General features: G+C 35.0%; 1 protein-coding gene across 1 annotated transcript in view; it reads left to right on the top strand.

Moving 5' to 3' along the window:
- KCNMA1 (potassium calcium-activated channel subfamily M alpha 1) overlaps positions 1-20,151 on the top strand; it is a gene marked incomplete in the record, with an annotated part of 294,379 nt that overhangs the window by 219,041 nt on the left and 55,187 nt on the right. Inside the window, 3 exon segments of the mRNA XM_072424926.1 lie at positions 716-802; positions 1,767-1,843; positions 13,917-14,084. Coding sequence (XP_072281027.1) covers positions 716-802; positions 1,767-1,843; positions 13,917-14,084 — 332 coding nt within the window.

Here is a 20,151-nt window from a genome sequence, read left to right as displayed (position 1 = left end):
ACTTTTGTCATGTGTTCCAACACTTTTCTCCAAGTCAATGAAACTTGTTCATGACGCTACTGACCCTGTTGTTTGTTCACCAGTTGTCTTTCCTTGAATAATTTTTGTAGGTACTAACTATTATATACCAGGATCAGCTGTTTTAAAGATGTTCTGACCCAGAATTAGCCATCACAATTTGGCCTCTTTCAAAGTTGCTCAGATCCTTAAACCTGTCATTTTTGTTTTTGACTGTTCACTCGTTGACTAGTATTGAGAGGTGCTGCTATAAGATGCTGCTTCTATGCAGAATTTACCAGACAGACTGATACCAAGGTCCAGGTTTTAATGCTTGTTTTATGTAAAAAAAATGTTTCTAGTATACCTATATGTAAAAAATTGTGTTTTAATATTTAATTTTTCAGATTTCAACTAATACAATCCGAGAACATTTAGGTAGTTATTGATGCAGAAATCCAGATTGTCTGTAAATTCTAACTTCTTTATTCACCTGCATTAAAGGGAAATCACATAGGGATTCTTTGGGATTACAGTCTAAGACAATATTAGAGTCCAATATTAGAGGAAAAAGCTCAGAATTTCAGATGTAGCTGAGAATTCCTACAAAGATTATGAACTGGAGGGGGTAATGGTTATTTTTGGAAATTGGCATTGGTAGGTAATAGTAAATTTTCAGTTTTGAATAGAATCTTATTTTACATATGCTTGTCCTTAGGATTATAATCAACCCGGGAAATCACGTGAAGCTTAAAGAAGGCACTTTGGGGTTCTTCATAGCAAGTGATGCTAAGGAAGTTAAACGGTATGTCTGTGCTGGATTGCATAGGTGCTTAGTATATATTTATATATACCATAAAATTGATATACAAACGGGTCACACATACAGTGGTGTTGGAAGTTTGTGAACCTATTTCTTTCTATATATATTTAATATGTGATTTTTTTAATATTTATGTGACCTAAAACATGATTTTCAAACAACCCCTAGCACTTTAGTAAAGGACAATAGGCAATCTCTCTCCCACTTCTAATAATGCACCTCTTTTACGGTATCTTCACATACATTGCTTTTTTTTGGAATCCATGACAGGATGTTTTCTCAGCAAGCAACCTGGTCAAGGTAAAAAAATATTTGTAGGAGAGAATAATCATTCAGTCTAAAGGAATGTATTAAAAAATAAATAAAAGGAAAAGCATAAAAACACTCCTTTTAAAGGAGCACATGAACAACAGCATCAGATTTTACCCCTGCTAACTCCATCCATCATATTGTGGTAAATAGGCCATTATCAGGGGCTGCTCCGAACACTTTTTTTTTTTTACTTTGGCTTTCAGGAGTAAGCTGAAGAGAATTGGGAATTCCAAGTAGAGCAACTATTAATGGTAGGATAATAATCGCCTATTGCCCTTTCCTAAAGTGGCAGTGTTGGAAAGTACTTTTGTGACCTTACCTTTAGTTAGGAGGTCAATATCTTTCTTAATGTTTTACTGGTGATGATGAAAGAACAATCATGTATTTGTGAAGTGATGAAAAAGCTGTTTTGTCTTCCAAGACTTTGGACTTGGACATGTTAGAACTGAATTTGTGTAAGCTATATGTTTTTTTTTTGTGTGTGTTTTCTATTTTACCTGGCCGCTTTTGACTTCAAGGATTAGGGCAGTTTCTTATGTGATTTTTTTACGTATTTGACTCTGTAAAACTTGACATGATGTAACATAAAAATGGTATTCATGTATAAACATTCCTTTTTTCTATTTGTATACAGTGCTTTTTTCTACTGCAAGGCTTGCCATGATGATATTACGGACCCTAAGAGGATCAAGAAATGTGCATGCAAAAGACGTGAGTAATATTTTGTTTTGATATTTTTGCTTTCCTGGTTTGCTGTGAATTTAGACCAGATTTTCATTCTTAAAGCATAAATTCAAAACTTACTGTCTGTTCTTTGCTCTGTAACTTTATAACTATCTGCAGTAGTGAAACCAAATGTTTTATTTTCTTTTGGACAGAATGGGGAATGGTTAGAACCCATTAGAACAGAAATTGGCAAACATTTTAACAAAGTCAGGAGATATCCCCAGTGTCATGTTTGTGACTGATTAGAGTTCCCTTTGCTGGAAAGAACTGAAATGCTCTCCTCTTTGTATGTGTTGCTCCCTTGGTGGCTACATGAGCATGGCATCACATGCCAGTAATTTTTTATTAAAGTGTTTTTGGCAGCAATGAAATGATGCTTTGCTGCTGAATCTGACGAGGAACATATAGTAAATAGGAGTGTTTTCACCCTGCATTTCACAGCGATCCCATCCCTGTGTAATTTTCTTTGTGACAGGATAAAAAGTCTTAGTCTTAGTTCTTAGTTGCAGAAGTTGTCTGCTGTTCCTAGCAACAACTTCTGCTTACCTCCTGTTTTGATGACAATTGTAAAACTTTAGATTGTCCCAGCTTTTTCTTTCTCAGTAACAGTCACAAGTCACAGGTCAGATTGAAATAATTTCTTTAATTGGGGTACAGGCAGCAATAAAAACCTGTCATGGCATCTAACCATTCCCCACTCTGTCTAAAACCAACGGTTTTATTTAGGGAAACATATATACAGAAATTAACATGTTACAAAAAATCTATTCAGCTAAATGAAATTGTAGCATGATTATCTGGCACAGAATAATAAATGTAAAGCGCTAGAATGTCAGTGCAGACGAAGAAAGCACCACGTTTTACAGCTTTATGTATGAAGCAAAAATTTCAGCCAATCACTGTGTTTTGTAATATGGTTTTCATTATATAGTATTTTAGGTTTTCTTTTGCAGGTTTAGTCAGTGTATCATAAAAACAGCATACAGGATGCACATGAATGTTTTCTATAGGGCTACTAAAGCCATGTGCTTGCCCATAAAAAACATTGACATTCCACATAGGTTGAACAATGACATTCAGACACCAAGTAAGTTTTGTATTTATTAGTTATTAGTGTACCTAGATCTGTTATACTACTCTATTATGAAGTATAGAATTGGACACCTCACATTAACAAGTATTATGCTTAAAGTAGTTCAAATGATAACTCAAAATAAATGTTGCTGTGATAGAAATAAACTAGGTGAAAAAAAAGAATAGTTATTTTTCCTAGAGAGTTTAAACTTCCATTTTTCCTGGACATGTGGATTAAGCCTGCCAATTTTCTCTTTATTATTACTACATTCCAGAAAATGTTTGGGAATCCTAAACACAAGGTTGGCACTGGCTTTTTTCAAGGTGTCCACACATGTCATTTCAACATCATTTTGTACACCTCAAGACCCCAAACTCAGGTTCATGCTGTACGAAAATCTAAACTTTTACCTGAAGTTAAAAATGTTAACTACAGTTAGAGGTGCCTGTATTTCTGCCTGCCATTGCTGCTTATATAATGGCATGGACACAAAGGGTACATCAGTAGTCTTGACTTTAATTAGAAGGTACGATTTACATATACCATACTCCTGGGTTTGGGGATTAAATGAAACCAATGACCAATAAAAATGTCAATCAGGCTTCAACGTGTTGTAGTTAAGATGTGATTTCTGACTTGTACACTTTGTGCATTCTTATTACCATTTGCAAGGGTTTTTAAATATGTTGCTGAAATTGTCTTTTTATAAGAATAAAGAGTGAACTGGTGTAAATCCTTTAGAAGTAAATATCCTACAGTGGGCTTGGGGATTACTGTGTATACTCAAATATAAACTGACCCAAATATAAACCTATATAAATAATATAATAAATTAAAAAATGTTTTTATTTTTACTTGAAAATAGTCATCACTGCTAACATTCAAAATAGTAACCAACAGAACTACCAATGAAATATGAATAAATACATCCACAGTGTATTAAATTGAAAACATTCATATAAAAAGGGGGAAAAATAAAAAACTGATGACCTTAGTCTGTGTTTACTTTACTTTTCCCCTTTTTGCAGGTTAAAGTATTTGTACTTTTAGTTTGTCATATTAGGGCATTTGCTCTTTGTACATGTCATTTGGCCACCAGTAAATAGAGCTGTGTCTTTATATGTGTGTAATAAAGAGTTTGTTATACACTTTACATGAGGACACGGGCCCATCCAGTGGTGTTACCCAAGCAAATATTTTTTTAAAAATCTTGGTTTTTACTAAATAATTTATGATATGTCATCTGTGTTCACAGATAGTGTTTCCTGTTTTAGTATCCAAAATCTTACCTTTTTTTGTACTGTGTGGTAGTACAAATTAAAGGTTTTGGTTAATAAAGCCTAGATAGTGTGTTAAAAAATGTTACTGCCATGCGCACAGCAAAGAACTGATAATTTAAAAGTTAAATCATTTTTTTTTTACGGGTAAAATGAGTCTTAGTTTACTATAAACAACATTTAGAATGTTCAAAAAACTAGAATTTGTGTAAAGTTTCAATATATTAATTTTTTTGTTTTTGTAAATGTATTTTTATGGTACTATCACTACCCTATCTCAATCACTAGAGGCATATGTATTAAAAAAAAAAAGTATTAAATATAAAGTTTTTTTTTAAGGTGTTTGGGTTCAGTAATAGTTTTTGCAAAGTGGAATTAAGCATGAGATTATGGTTAGTGGATCTCATGATTGCATAATGATATCCATTTACCTGAAGAAACACAAATTGTGGTAAAACCATCTTTGCACTGCAATGTCAAAACTAATAATGTTATCGATGTCTTTTTGGACCATTTAAACAAATTGCCACCTTCTATTAAAGAATAAGGTAAATACATTTATACAAAGGTATTTTAATGAGAATATCTCAATTTTTTATGACAGTTTTGTTTTTTAAAGCAAACCTATGCATTCCCATGCAGAACAAGGCAACAAGTCTACCTTTAAATCCCCCACCAGCACATTCCTAACCTTTGCTTTATTGCCATTCTGTTCAGCCTTGGGGAGCTGGTGCTTGGTGAGTGCCAGTGCAGCTACCCAGTGCTATTATATGGGGAGCGGGGAGAGTTATTGGTCCTTTCGAGTTCACATGTAGTATTCTCCTTTCACTTCTAGCAGCTGAATGAAGTGTGTATTAAAGACTAGCTTCACTAGTAATACATAAACATGTTGATTGATACTGCAGGGGCCATGCAAAGATTCAGTGTACAGTCCACCTCCCACACAGTTATTTTAATTTTTTTTCCATTTCTTTCGTGGCGAAGGGTTGTTCCTTTATGTTGGGTGCTAATTGCGGTGTGTGTCCCCACTGGAGAAATACACTTTAATTAAAGAACTTTAAATGCCCAAATTTTCTTCTTTTTTTTTTTTTTTTAGTAGAACAGGGAATTGCTAAAATCCCTGCCTGGTAACCTTGGGCTTTTTTTCTTTTATTTGTTGTTCTAAAGACACAAGTTACAGAACATGTCTCCACACAGAGGGAATGGTTTCTAATATGAATAGTCATTGGGCAAATCGAATAAATCTTCTCAAAGGTGGCACATACAGCGGTACACACCTGACAGTGGTTCCAACCCCTCACCATTACCTGTATACAAACTAAAATTAAAAAATGTTACCTTTAGTTTTAAAATTCCTTTTTTATTAAGTGCATAAGTTACTACTAGGAAAATAAAATGTTGCTTTAATGATTTCTAATTTAACGTATATAACAGAAAGTACTAGTCTGAAGAATATGCATATCCATCCTTTTTATTCTGCACGGGTTAATTCTTTCAGTTCTAATTAATTACTGTTTTTTCTCCTTTCCTTTATATGCCCCTCCTTTTTTTCACTTTCTTTGCTGCACTTGGGTAAATCTCTTATTAGTTATGTATTGTGAGTACATGCTGAATATCCTTATTGTGTTTACCAGTTCTCTGCTTTTAGGGCCAGTTAGTCCCCTACATAAGCAGAAACAGGTCTCTGTGTGTTTATCACCAAGGTCCTGTGCATGCACCTCCATATTTATTCCAATGTGAAGTGTAAGTGTGCACAAAATACAGCAGTTTCATATAGGAAAATCCTACTTTAACACATGTATAGTTAAACAGTTAAAATGTAGAAATTACTTTAGCTTTAGTTCACTTTACATAAAGAAAATTCCAATGACTGGTGTCACTCAGGGTTAATACGCATTTTTAGTCCATCCTACATTTTTTCGAAATTGAAGAAGCTGCTAACATAAAATAATTTGTTACCTCACAGACGTTATATGTATCTCAGTTTGCGGGCCCTCCTAATTTTATGGCAATTACATTTCTCTAATATTGAGAGACATAAGTACCTGTTGCCAGTTATCCTATTAGTGTTAGTATATTCATTTCTGCTATTTAGGTGACTTTTAACAAGTGGTAACCTCTCAATAGTAAAGAGATTTCATCTCCATTGTAGCCCTCTGCCTTCAATATTATTGAAATGGGATCAAGAATGAAAGTTCATGCTGTGTTAAAGGTTCATAATTTGTCTCATTGGTAGGGGTTGTCATTAAGTAGTTTTTTTTTTTGTTAGCCTAAAGATGTAACATGTGTCATACTAGCTTTAAAGTTCATTAAATAAAAATTCTAGAAACTTAAGATATGAGTATCTTCTTTTTTGGTCAGTCAACTTAAATAGCTTTAAGGTAATCTGATCTATTAAAAGTTGACATTTACCTTCAGATCTAAATTGTGACCCCCCCCTTGTTTGTGCACACTTTTAGGACAATAAGACCAATTTACGAAGCTGTAACACATTTTATTCATATAAATTTCTTCTCTTATTTGTTTATTGGAGGACACAGCTCTGCTAGATTATAACCTACTAGTTATAATTCCACCTGTCAGAGTAGGATGCTAGGTACAAATAATAAAAACATAAGATAACCTGGGGACAGCCTATGCTAAATGCAAAGTCCGTCTCACCCTAAGCCTTTGTTAGCTTAGTCAAAGACTTAGGAAATAAATATGATTTTAGGGAAATCAAAATTCCTTTGTTTTTGTTCACTAATAAGGTAACAGACCAAAACATTTAGATACCGCTAGTTTCTACAGGTACAACCATTAGGAACATGTATTGGTACTGTTTCCCTTTGGTCAGCCTTTGGGGATTCATTTTCTTAGGGGGGGCACATATGACTGGGCAACTGATTTGTCTGTCACAATACCACCCTACAGGCCAGCTGTAGTCTGCAGTCACCACAGGGGCAAATGGCTATGGCCCCTGGCCTTTTGTTAAGGGTGTGGTAAATAGAGTTCCCCTATCCATTCCCGCCCTTGCTAAATTCCTCACAATTCCCCTTTTTGCTCCCTTTTGTCTGGGGAATAGTATTATTTTTTTAGTATGTGATGGGGAAAAGATCCCTCCTAATGGGATTACTTCTGTGGGTGACAATAAGTGCTGACCTGGTATTTCACAGTATTTCTTAGTGCCATGAGACGACAAGGCTATTCACTGGGATGCCTGTGTCTTCTGCAGAGAGTGTCAGGCCTCTGGATGCTAGCAGTATTAAGTGAAAATTAACCCTGTGCTAAAGAGCAGGCCTGTTTGTCCAGGCATACACTACCTAGCACCTAGAATTACTGTTTACAGTCACAACACACAACATGAGCAGTACATTCATCTGGCACTGATTTCTTAGGTTTACAAGGTGGCTACTGGGACCAGGTTTTATAAGGTAGATGTAATATCCTCCCAGTAGGTGATGACCTTAAGTAGAGTTTTATCCTCCAGTGAATGAAAGAGAAATATGTACTTGCCATAGGATTTGTTTCATTGCAAGCTTTGGAGGAGACAATGCCCACTCCTTTTTCTTGGGCTGCTGTCCATGCTGTCCTTTGTTTTTGTCCCCTCTGTTCTGAGCTTGCCCACAGTTTTGGGGTGGAAGGTTGTTTAACCTGCAGGTATCACTAATACAAGTAGATCCTGATCTAAAAGAGAGCTGCGTACTTCAATATCAGCAGAAACAAGAATTTAACAATACAAAAGTACAATACAAAATCAGTTTTGTTTAGCCATGTGATTGGTATTTTAAGGTCTTACTAGCTGACATTTCTAATGATATGGGAGATAGCACAAGGCATATTTAAGTGAATGGGATCCATTGTCATTGTAGGAAGAGATCTGAAAGCTGATGTGTTATTTAGTTTGCATTACAGTGCTTTCTAACATTTGTAATATGGCAGGTTTTTTCATTTTCAAAAAACAGTCAAAAAAAAAAGAAAAAAGTAAAACATTTCCTACTCCAGTCTTGTAAAATGCCTCCATGTGTGTATCTGCCAGTCCACAAATTGGCGATAGGTGATTAGGCATTCATTTAACAGAGTGAATTATCACCTTGGAAGAAAATTTTCACTTAGCTTAGTGAATGTGGTTAAAATACACTTTAAAGAATCCCTATTTTCATGCAAAGAAATGTTAAAAAAGAAACTTGATTTCTTCTTGCACATGATTCCATGGCTGAAGTTAGCAGAATTTCACCTCATTCAGTAAGCTAAGTGGATCCTTGCAAGGTGATGATTCACTTTGCTAAGTGAACTGCTCAAACTGTCTTTAGTAAATCAACCCTCAATGTGGTCTGCTTATAATAAGAAGTTAATATTCCAGTGTTTATTTTTATTTTAAAATACTTTCACCACCTGATTTGATTGTTTATGAGGCTGTTTTGGTCAATTTCTGTCCTCAATTAAAATAAGTCACAAGAATAATTAAAAGCAATGTAATAAAACATTTTTAAAATATAATTGTGTTTACACAGAAAACCCCCAACCTGTCCTTGTGAAATGAAAGTGGCACTTCCTATCTGAGATGCGCTATTAAATAGTGTCATAAGGTCTCTCAGAGAGCCTTGTTTCTATCCCATACCTTCTGGAGCCTTTAATTCACCCCAGGAATGCCCCTGTTTCTGACCGCAATTAGGCAGATGGGTGGACTAATTCTAGGTATGCACATGGATGCTGCTCTGCATCCTGGGAGAGACAGGCTGAGTCTGCTGGAGTTCACACTGGTCAATATTGGACTTTTGTTTGGAGCACTGTAAAGCACCCTGTATATACTGTGAGTAATGCCAATAAAAAGGACACTGATTTGGAAAAGGAAGTTACTTTACTGGTCTCTGTGCATGAAATGGCTAATTACCCCTGGAAGCCTAGAACAGCAGCCTATGCCTGGATCACAAAGGTAGTTATAATTACTTTGGTCTTCTACTTTGCTGGCTTTATCCCCTGTAAAGCTAATGAATGAGTATTAGTGCACTGGTGATCTATTTACATGAGGATAGGAGTTGGGGAGTCTAACTAGTTCCAAATCCCAGAGAGGGGATGCCATTTACATTTCTAAAGTAGAGGCAAAGAATATCTGTACTTTACTGCAAAATATAATTATTCATTTTGCTTATAATCCATGCTACCCTAAATTGGGTGTAATCAAATATTGTTTAAATCAGGAAAGCTTTTTTTCATTTTTCTTTTCATTAGAGTCTGACATCAAAACATCTATTGCTAAAAAAAATAAATAAAAGTAAAATGCACCGGACAAAGCCTAAATTTAAAATTAAATTGTTTAACGTCCCAGTTCAAGTTTTAAATCTTTCTCAACATACAGTGACCAGTCATATTTCAGGGACTGATTTTTATATATATATATATAAAAAAAAGATTACATTTTACTTCGGTTAGTGAATCTGCAAGCTCTTTAATCATCCTCTGCAACTTTATAAAGTGAATTAAAATTCACCTTGAAAAGTTATTAATGCTGCCCCCAAAAATTTTCTGTTTGGTTGATTGGGGCAACACAATTCTTGTAGACTTGGAGCTCCGACAAGTTAAGTAGAAACTCTTCAGTTATTTTACTGTTACTTTACCTACATTTTCCCTTTTTAGACATGCTGCTGTATTTTAAGTCCAGCAAAGTCATTCTGTGAAAATGTGCAGTTTTTGTGTCTGCACATACACATGTGTATACAGTGACCTTTGTAACATGTCATTCATGTAGTAATGTGTCAACATATTGTCCTGTTGTACTGAAGATCGGTGGATATAATCTGTGTCAATGAAAAGGTATTGTCTTTGGGTTTTTTTTTTTAACTGTGATTTAAATATGGTTTATTATTTAATGCAAGAGAGAAATACATACAGTAAACCCCTACCAGTGGGCCTTGTTTATCGTATTGTAAAGTGAAATGAAACTGGAATGTTTTTACTTAAGTTTACAGTGAGATAATGTGAAACTTTATTAACTTTAAATATTTCATGTGTGTGATAAAACTCAGATTGCTCAGATTCCCCCGCAGATGACTGGCTGTTTAAAATAAACTAAATTTCCATTGGCCCATTATGGGAACCGTTATTTTTAGAAGGGGAGGTCAGAGATGGCATCCTCCATAACTTCTTATTACATTTTCTTTTTAGCACATACTAAATTTATTACATTTTCTTTTTAGCACATACTAAATTTGTTGTATGAGATGACTAGAGCTTTTCCCAGTGAGAAATCAATGAATAAGTACACTTGATGTATAGTACATTGACCAAAGAATAACATTTAATAAGGCAGGTATAAACATCAGTCCTTTATATGTTAAATCTAGTGTTTTATATTTCATTTGACAAGGGCTGCAGTTGCCCCTAGATACATTATTATATATTTACACTAATTTGGAATCATGAAATGTACTTCTTAGAATATGGAAGTGGTCCACGGGTGATGACTGTGTGTATATTACATAATATTTCATTAATATTTAATTAAATAGGGTTATGTGTATATGCCACTATAATATATGATGGACAACAATACACTAACACTAATAGCTACTTGATACACTTAGCGCTGTTTATGTACATTTGTTGGGTATTCTTGAAAATAAATCATATTCAACAATTAAAAGCTAGTAAATATGATGTCTCTTTTTTTAAAACCATTCCCTAAACGTTCCTAGTGGGATTCAGTTACTGATATTTTAACGCATAGACCTGTAAGATTCCTACCAGGGAATGTTTGAGAGAATTTATGGTTCCATTTTATAAATTGAGCCAAAAGTAATAATTCTATGGTATACTTCTAAGGATCATATTCCTATAGATATTTCCATACTTCCAATGTGGAAAGTGTGAATAATTACCTAAGGAATATATATATATATACATATATATGATCAAAAATGACTATTTTGTGTTTTTAAAAACTGAATACTACTCATTACAACTTGTATATGAAAAATGTGTTAAAACTAGCTAAGGATGCAGTTTCCAGTTAGCACATATTTCATAGGTATATATAAGGAATGCATAAAAATAGCACCATGTTGAAATTGAAGATGTAAAAATGTAGCCTTGTTTAAATTGTTGTTTATATGTGTATATTCATAGTGGTACATTAACTTGTAAGGCTGAATATTAGAAAGTTAAACAGTGACAACTGCCAGTAAAAGAAGGTTAGCAATAATGCAGCCAGGAGGCATTTCTGAGGCCAGCAGTGACTATGTGACATTTCTGTGACTGGTGTCCTATTTGCTGCTTTTTGTGCTCTTTGTGTTTTGTGATTATGTGGCCTGTAGTTTTGTTACTTTGTAATCTGTGTTTTCATTGGAAAACAATGTGCCTTTTTCTGCTTTTGTCCTTTTATTTCTAAGCAGTATTTATTTATTAAGTAACTCCAGCTTTCTATTGAGCACTTTCCGATGCTGTACATGAAGATTATACAACTTTGATGTCAGTGTTGTAATGTTTTCAGTGTTCTTGTATGGGTGGGTGCCTCTTTGCTGTTTTTGCTTGTGTGTTTATGTAAATGGCGTCAGTATAATCATTGTTGCGTTACAAGTAGGAGTGTTGGGCTGGTGCTTGGTCCTCTATTGTCAACACAATACCTGCAGAATCTGTTGACTATTGGGGCCCTTTTGCAATTTATAGTTAAACTATCTGTTTTTTCATTATTATTATTGTCAAATGGCTTTTCTTTTAAACTGTTTGTTTCTGTTTTTTCCATTGTCCCACTTTTCCACTGAGTATCTCCAGCCTTTTACTGAGTCCTTCTAGATTTAATATATTGCTATAAACTATTTCTAGTTAGTTCTACACTGAGAAAATGAGTGATCTCCTTTATCAAGGGAAACCAATAACCTATATTAATGAATATGCACTTTTCTATATTTGTTTACCCACAAACAGTGTTTCTTAACATATCCCTATATCCCATATCTCCAGGGTTATGACTATTTTAGGACTGCTACTTGTTGTCCAGTAAAGTTCAGTATAGGAATATTAACAGATTAAACAGATTTAAAGAGATTAAAGATGTTCTCCTGCATACCTTGATTGTAACAAGTGGTTATTTTGTTACTGTTGTCTCTCTTTCAGCTCAAACCAGTCTGGCCATTCTCCACTAATTTACAACAACAAGGCATTTTTGCTCAGTGCACTAGCTGTTTACTGCATATTTTCCATTTTTTCAGGCCATTCTCTATAAATCCTAGAGATAGATAAAGTTTAGTTTAAGAATCCCAACAGATCAGCAGTTCTGGCACCAACAACCATGCCACTTACATGTAATTTAAATTACCTTCCTACTCTATTCTCATGGTTTGAACATGAGCAGCTGGTTGTCTTGTCATGTCATCTCAACATGCCTAAAATGCATTTTATTTGGCTGATTATATACTTGTATTGATATGTAGTACCTAATAAAAGGTGTATATGTGTGTGTGTATATGTATATATATATATATACACTTATACATATATATATATAGTTACTTTAAGTAAAAAAATTAGGTTGCCAAAAAATGTGCATTTCAGAGATATAACTCAAAATGTAGGTCTTTCCTTCACAGAAAATAGATTTTAAAAAAAGTTAAGGTTCCGTGAGTGCAGTTACCATGAAAGCCAATAGGTTGTAAAAAAAAAAACATGTCTCAAAGACCCAATGGCACAAGAGAATCAGAATACACATTTCTCATTTTACAGTTTTGCCATGTCAAAACGTTATATTTTCTATGTTTCATAGTATTTAAAAGCATATTTACTGAATGGCGTGGCTGGAGATACTCTCACATTTTGATCTTTTACTGCTTGGGAATTTGCTGCATACTTCTTTTTTTTTCTTCGTGTGTGTTCATTTGGTTTTTGAATGTATTTGGTATGCTTTTTATTTTAGCCATTCTGTACGACTATATTTGAAGCACTGAGGACCAGCCTTTTCAGACTTGCATGTATACACATAGTTGAAAATACGTGTAGTTTTCATTTCCATTTCATACCATGTTAGGCAAAACTCTCTGCAGGCCTCTCGGAAATGCCAGCCACTCAGAACTTATCTGTCCTAAAGAAGCATGGAGTTTCACATATCCCAAGTTTGCAGTGAACAGCAAAATATGTTGCATCATTTTTAATTTTTCAAATTCTAACTTATACTTATTGGTAGTAAATTGATGTACACATATTATTTATTGTTATCCATATTATTTTCATGTTGGGTGAATTTCTGGTTAAATGCATTAGATATTTCCCTATCCTTAGCACATTCAAAAATATAAATATAATCCTGGGAAAAACAATAAAAATATTTTTGCTTTCGGTGTTTTTGTTTTTCTGAGGGAAAAAATTATATGCACTGAACACTGAAATCAATGTAAAACCTTATGGAAATATTAGTGGCATGTCATACATACGTCCAAAACCCACAGAGTAGACCTGGTAGTCAGTCTTTCAGAGACTGATTCTATCCTTTACCTCTCCCTTCATCAAAATATATAACTCCTTATCCATTAGGTTGCCTTTAGAATCTTGCCCTGGTATATAATGCCGCTTGTGAATAGGCAAAATATCCTGCTGTTCATAACTACATTAAGCTGCATCATGTGTCAAACTATATATACATGAATATATATATATAAGTGTCTGTCTTTCTTTTTGTACCCTGCATTAATCTGCCACTATTCCTCTCCTCTCCCTTTCATTGTGACCATGATTTTAGCCAAGATGTCCATCCGCAAGAGGCTGATGCAGGCATGTTGTTTGGGGTGCTCTGAAATAGACTGCTCTTGCATGTCAGGCACTTTACGTAGTAACATGGGGACCCTTGAACGAGCCTTCCCACTTTCTCCTGTCTCTGTTAATGATTTCTCCACCAATATTCGTGGCTGTAAGTTTTAACCATGCTGTTCCATGTATAGTGCTCTGTGTGTGTGCCTGTGTCTGTACATGTAACATTGCCCATATATATTGTGTTTTGTTCTGTGTACCCATTAACCTTTTAAACAGGTGAATATCTTTATTTGCAGCAATAAAACAGTATCTTTACAGTCAAGCAGATATTCTTGTGTGGCTTTCAGGATATCAGGATATTTAAGTCATACAGATATTCTGTGTTTTCCACACATTTTTTTGTCTTAGTTATCTGGTTTGATTCTAAACATTATTATTTCATTATTTGTATTATTGTGCCACTATAAATTTTGAATGACATACATATAGTGTTGGATCATTTTGGTAACTACATATATTTTTAAGTTTATTTTTTATTTTTGATAGAATAAGCAAGGGTCAGAACTGCAGCCAGTTATACTTGTCCCTTTATACTAGTGAGATTTCCATTAACTTCCTGTGTTATTAGGACTAAATGAAAAAGTAAATCACAACAGTGAAGACACAGACAGCGACAACACTATTATTTCTTTAAAGCTTGGGGAAAGTTTGGGAACATTGCTAGGTATTGATTGCTGTATCGCTGGGAACATTTCTCCATGTCTCCGAGTGGCATGCAGAAATAAAAACCTTTTCCAACCTTTTTCTGTACTTGCTAATTAAAAAATCATTAATGGCACAGACTACTCAGATTCCAAAATTGTATACCCAAATACTCTGTAACTGAATATATGTAAAGTGTATCTGAACCCAAAAACAAAAATTTGTATTATGCGGGCTAAATCCATTTCTTAAATGTAGTGACTGCATTGGCTTTCTTTTTTAGGCCTTTTCCCTATATTTTCCACTGGTAACCTTGAGAATAAATTTCTACCTGACTATTTAAAACCGTGTTAATATTTCCACTGTATCTATAGAAGCTGCAATGGTTGCAATTCAGGCTGGACTTAAAAAAAAACCTGGCTTTGTGTATCTCCATTACAGGGTAGCTTGATGGGATTAGTAGTTTACAAAAGATGAGATTGTTTTTTACTGTCTTTCCAGCTCACAGGAATTGGCAAGGACACTGCATTTCTGGCAAGATTACCAGGTATTTTCTGTACTTGCTGACAGTGTTCTCAGCTTGAAAATGAAAACTTGCAGCCAGCACATCTAAGGACTGGCATTCTGCAATGTAATAAATATTTGTTTTTGGGGTAAAATAGATACTTTTTTTTTATTGTAATTTTTAATAAACAAATTTAATTTTTTTATTTGATATACTAAAGTCTAAACCCAGATATAATATAATTTAAAATAAATCTTCACCAACTGACCGTAAACCTATATAATGTGTCTAATTGAATTTTGCGTTATGCACAGTAAATCTACTATGTAGTACTGATAGAAATTAACAATGGATGGGTCTTATTGAAGTTCTTTACATAAGAATTTCTTTTAAGATTATGAACAGATTATCTATGCAAGTAATACATAAGGGATGCAGAATACAGGTTGTTCCATTGCTGGTAAATGTGCAGAGGTTTATTCTGTAAAACCTAAACTGCTTACATTCTGTAATATTTACAGAATAATACGACTTTTACTTTTTTGAAATCTGTATTTAAAAAATACAACAGGATGATGAGATCATTCCAGCTGCCCCCGGGAATAACACCACTAACAAGAAACTGGAAGTGTAATTAGCAAATAGTCCAATCCATTTTGCTTTAGTAAATTCCAGCAAAAACAAGATTAATGACAAGTATGTTGTCTGGCCCTGTAAAAATCTTGTCTTGACAGGTCTTATTCAATACAGACTGAGGAGTGGGGTTGTCAGCCACTCATTAGACCTGACCAGACATGAAAGTAAGAAGGACTGCACTATTAAAAATGGCAGCAGCTGAGGTCTTCAAGGAACCACTGGGGTTTGGCCCTGATCATGTTTCTTCCGGCATCGTCCCCTAGACATCCCTGCAGTTCTGATTAATTAGCATCTTGCATCTTGTTTTCTGATGTCAGGGCACTTGACGCTCATTAAAGACCATTAGATCCTGCTTGATTTCAGGTCCCATAAGGATCATTAATTAAAGCTGTGGTGTTAAAAATGAAAGGAGAAACATAGGGGGCCAGTTATACCTATTACTTGCAGGCCTACATTTCTGCCTTCTATTTATTTATACGTTGGTTAGAAAAAATCTCTATCCCGCACAATGTAGTCATTATACCTAATGTGTAACTATCACTATAGGTTTGTGTCAATGGTAAATATTATGGTAATGTAATTGCTTCTTTGTGAAGTATGTGGATATTTTAGTTTCTAAACAGTGGCTTATTCTGATTACTGAAATAAACAGTAAAACTTGATTACTGATTACTGAAATAAACAGAAAAACTTGATAGAAATCAATTTCTCTGAAATGGATTTCTTTAATTATATTATTATTATTACACAGTATTTATATAGTGCTATCATATTACACAAGTCCATAGTCATGTCACTAGCTGTCTCTTAAAGGGGCTACCATAGTTATTTGTCTTTATTACAGTATAAGGTCAATTTTGTGGGGAAGCTAATTAACCTAATTGCATGTTTTTGGAATGTGGTAGGAAGCCTCAATACCCAGAGGAAACCCACACTGGAGGAACCTGCAAACTCCATGCAGATAATGTCCTGGCCAAGATTCGAACCTGGGACATAGTGCTGCAAAGGCCAGAGTGCTAACTTTTGAGCCACTGTTCTGCCCTAGTGGATATATACATCTATATGTCATGGTTTGATTCCCCTGGCCATCCATGGTGCATGGGACACATCAGGGAGGGGTAAATGCCACAAACTGACAGCTCATTTATTCAGCTGACATACCTACTACTAGGCAATTAAACAGTAATCTTAGTTATTAGTTACCCACCCTCACTTTACAAATGTACACATTTGGTTTCTGATATATTAATAATTTTCCTAATCAGGTAATCAGTTGCAGATCTTTTGTTTTAAGTCTTAATTATGATAGAATGATTTATAGCTTTATATTTTATTTTGAATTCTGATTAATGAGCAACAATATCATTCTCAATTTAGTTCTCATTTTTATTTTTTTTTGCACCTGGTGGGGAAACTTCAGCATTCTGTATTTTTTAAAAGTGGCCACAAGATGGTGCCATTATCCTTCAAACATTTCTTTTTGTTTTTTAGCTGCTCTTAATACTGATTCCATTGGAAAAATCAGGAATCACATCTCCTTTCTATATATATTGTCTTTCAGGCTTCTATTTTATTGTTTAGTAGTTTTTACAGTCAATTGTAGGTACTACTTTGTGAACTTATCGAATCTATATTCCATTTATTTAAAGGAAATATTTAAATAATTCTAAAGTTTATGAGCTGATATCCGTAACATGATTGGGCAAATTTTTCTAAACCAGTTAGATTAGAATGAAAGCATAGAATCTGAAGCTATTATTAGCCAGGTGCCAAGCATTGTAGTGGGATAATGTTGTTTGCGTTTAATGTACTGCAAGCAGAAAACTACACCATTTGTTACTGGCACATGTCGCATGTGCTTGTCCCTTAAATGCTGTATAAATTCAGAGTGGAGCTGAGATGGGGCAATAGGACTCCCAGAGCCCAGCATAGAAGTTATTTTTTTTTTTTGCAAACACTGCAGCATCTTTATGACATTATCATCATTTTTGTTCCCTTTTAGTATCGGAAAAACATATGAAGATTGATAGCATGACCATGCTGCATGCTATAAAATATTTTTGGGATTTCATTTCGGAAAATCTGCACAGGTCATTTAATTAAAGGTTTTTATAAAACCTTAGAATGTTTTAGGAAAGCCATTGTTTACAATTGAGTTATAGTATAGTATAGTTTTTTGTTTAGTTATGCTTCTGGTTTTGTCTTTTAAATCTCTCACCTATTCTACCTAATTGTATTTTCACATTTTAGGAAACTGCCTTTTAAAACTTATATATAAAACAAACTAAATGAGATAAGCCAATTGTCTTGTAGGCTATGCTGGTAACAAGCCCTTCACATCATTAGACTTGATCTGATTATATTTATGGAAGTTGGTGCACAGCATCTGCTCCGCAGGCTCTGCCATCTGCATATGCTACATGTATATTTCAGTAGAAATTTCCATAATTATTTTGGTGTGCTACGAGGAATGTGGATAGTGAGGACAGGGAAGTCTCTCCCTAGAGGGAAATGATAATACTGTTCAGTATTGTGTACATGTTAGTTTGATTTCCATGCACTGGCCTCTGTAAACTGAGCTTTTTTATGCATTTTAAAACCCTATATTCACTATAGTATTATTTTATGAAATACTTGAATTTAAATTCTGCTGGTATGCCTTTGCTTAAGACAGTACAGCCAATCACTTTACTGATCACTTCTACAGGCCTTGCAGGTATGAAGGTCTATATGTAGAAATCTGTGAAATAATTGATTAATTTAGTTAAGTAAAGTAAATAGTGAAAAGAAAAAAACGAATGTTGGGGGCATGGTGGTGTGCCTTTGTTTTTCTGCAGCTCCCACTGCCTTCTTGAATCTTGCTTCACTTGGCATGCAAGGCTAACCATTTTGCAATGATTGGGTTGATGATTAATTAAACACCACCTCAATAATTGGGAGTTCCTTGTTCCTGTGGACTTGACTGCAGTAGAATTGCAGTTTATTAACATGACACATAAGGTCAGACTTTCTTCTGGATAAAGCGTTGCTGGTAAGAGAACCACAAAATGAGTATGGACAGCCACTATATGAGACTGTTGTAAAAAAAAACATGTCGCTGGGGCTTCCTTGCAACACTGTGGGGCCTAGTGTCCCTCCTGGCTCCATACCATGCCAATGGCATAAACATTTCTGTTTGACTAGCTCTTCTGTCTTTGCACTGGACCTATCCACTTAGCCTACTCCTGGTGGGCTGGGTAGTGTAATTGTGCCTGCCACCACTTTCAGACATTTGTTTCACACGGCCCCATTGACGGTCTTTACCTACTAAATCCAATAGGTCATTTGGTTGGAAGCCTTGCACCATGCGTTTCCCCAACAACATAGGGGAGGCCTAATCTGGCCTAATCATAATCCCTCTCACAATCTCAAGCTCTTTTTGGAGTATCTTAAATTCCCACTTCTGAGAGTCCCTCATGTATTTGTCTATGCACTTAGATACTTCTACCGATCTCCCTTCTCACCCTTTACAGAGTTTGATGGTTTTACATTATCAGATGCCCAATTCTCCAACTTCACACCTCTGCCTTCCCTAGACCCATGATGCTTTTTCTTTATATGTTTTGTGGCACATTCCCCAATCTCAGAAATAGAAGATACCCAATGGTGTACCACAGTTGCTTGTCAGACTCAGGGTTGTGAATATTCTCATTTCTATCTCATAGTAGCTGAGTGACAGCTGTTGTAGTGATGATGGTGTATTTTTGTTTATCCCATATTTTTTAAATGACAATCTTGTCTACAGTGTTTCTTCCTAATACGAAGCCAGGTCAGTTACTTAAGGAAATGCTTGCTAGTCTGGGGGGGCTTTAAAGAGTACTTTTTGTTGGGGGATTAAGTCATTGGACTTTATAGGATTGGGGTGCTGTATGATGGCCTCAATCAGCTCCATCTGCTCTTGCCTCTTTTTTGCAGTCAGGATAAATGGCTTCTTGTTAAATTATTTCTTTTTTTTCCAATTGCAACACACGGGTTCCCCAGAAATTGGCAGCATACACAGATGACTTGTTTTTCACAGTAACCAATTGCATGACCTCTTTGCCCAACCCTCAGACGTAACTTGATACATATGGCTGTACTGTATTGTATTATATGAACGATACTGTACTATATTGCTGCCCATTAGACCAGTCATAGATTGGTGTCGCCACACAAAGCATAAACGGTGGGTGAGAGTCGAGAAATCATTTAGTGAGCTCCCCCTTGAAAGATTATATGCTGTCCCATTCCACAACTGGGCCAAAGTGGAGAATCTATGTTAGTTTTTATTTGGTCATTATCTTCCACCAGAGCCAAGTCTACTGCTTGCGTACTGAACCTATAATTTCCCTCTGGAAAGAGC

Source organism: Pyxicephalus adspersus, chromosome 10 (assembly GCF_032062135.1).
Source record: "Pyxicephalus adspersus chromosome 10, UCB_Pads_2.0, whole genome shotgun sequence".
Taxonomy (NCBI): Eukaryota; Metazoa; Chordata; class Amphibia; order Anura; family Pyxicephalidae; genus Pyxicephalus; species Pyxicephalus adspersus.
Note: the sequence above shows the minus strand (reverse complement) of the source record. Positions and strands in the feature narration are given on the sequence as shown.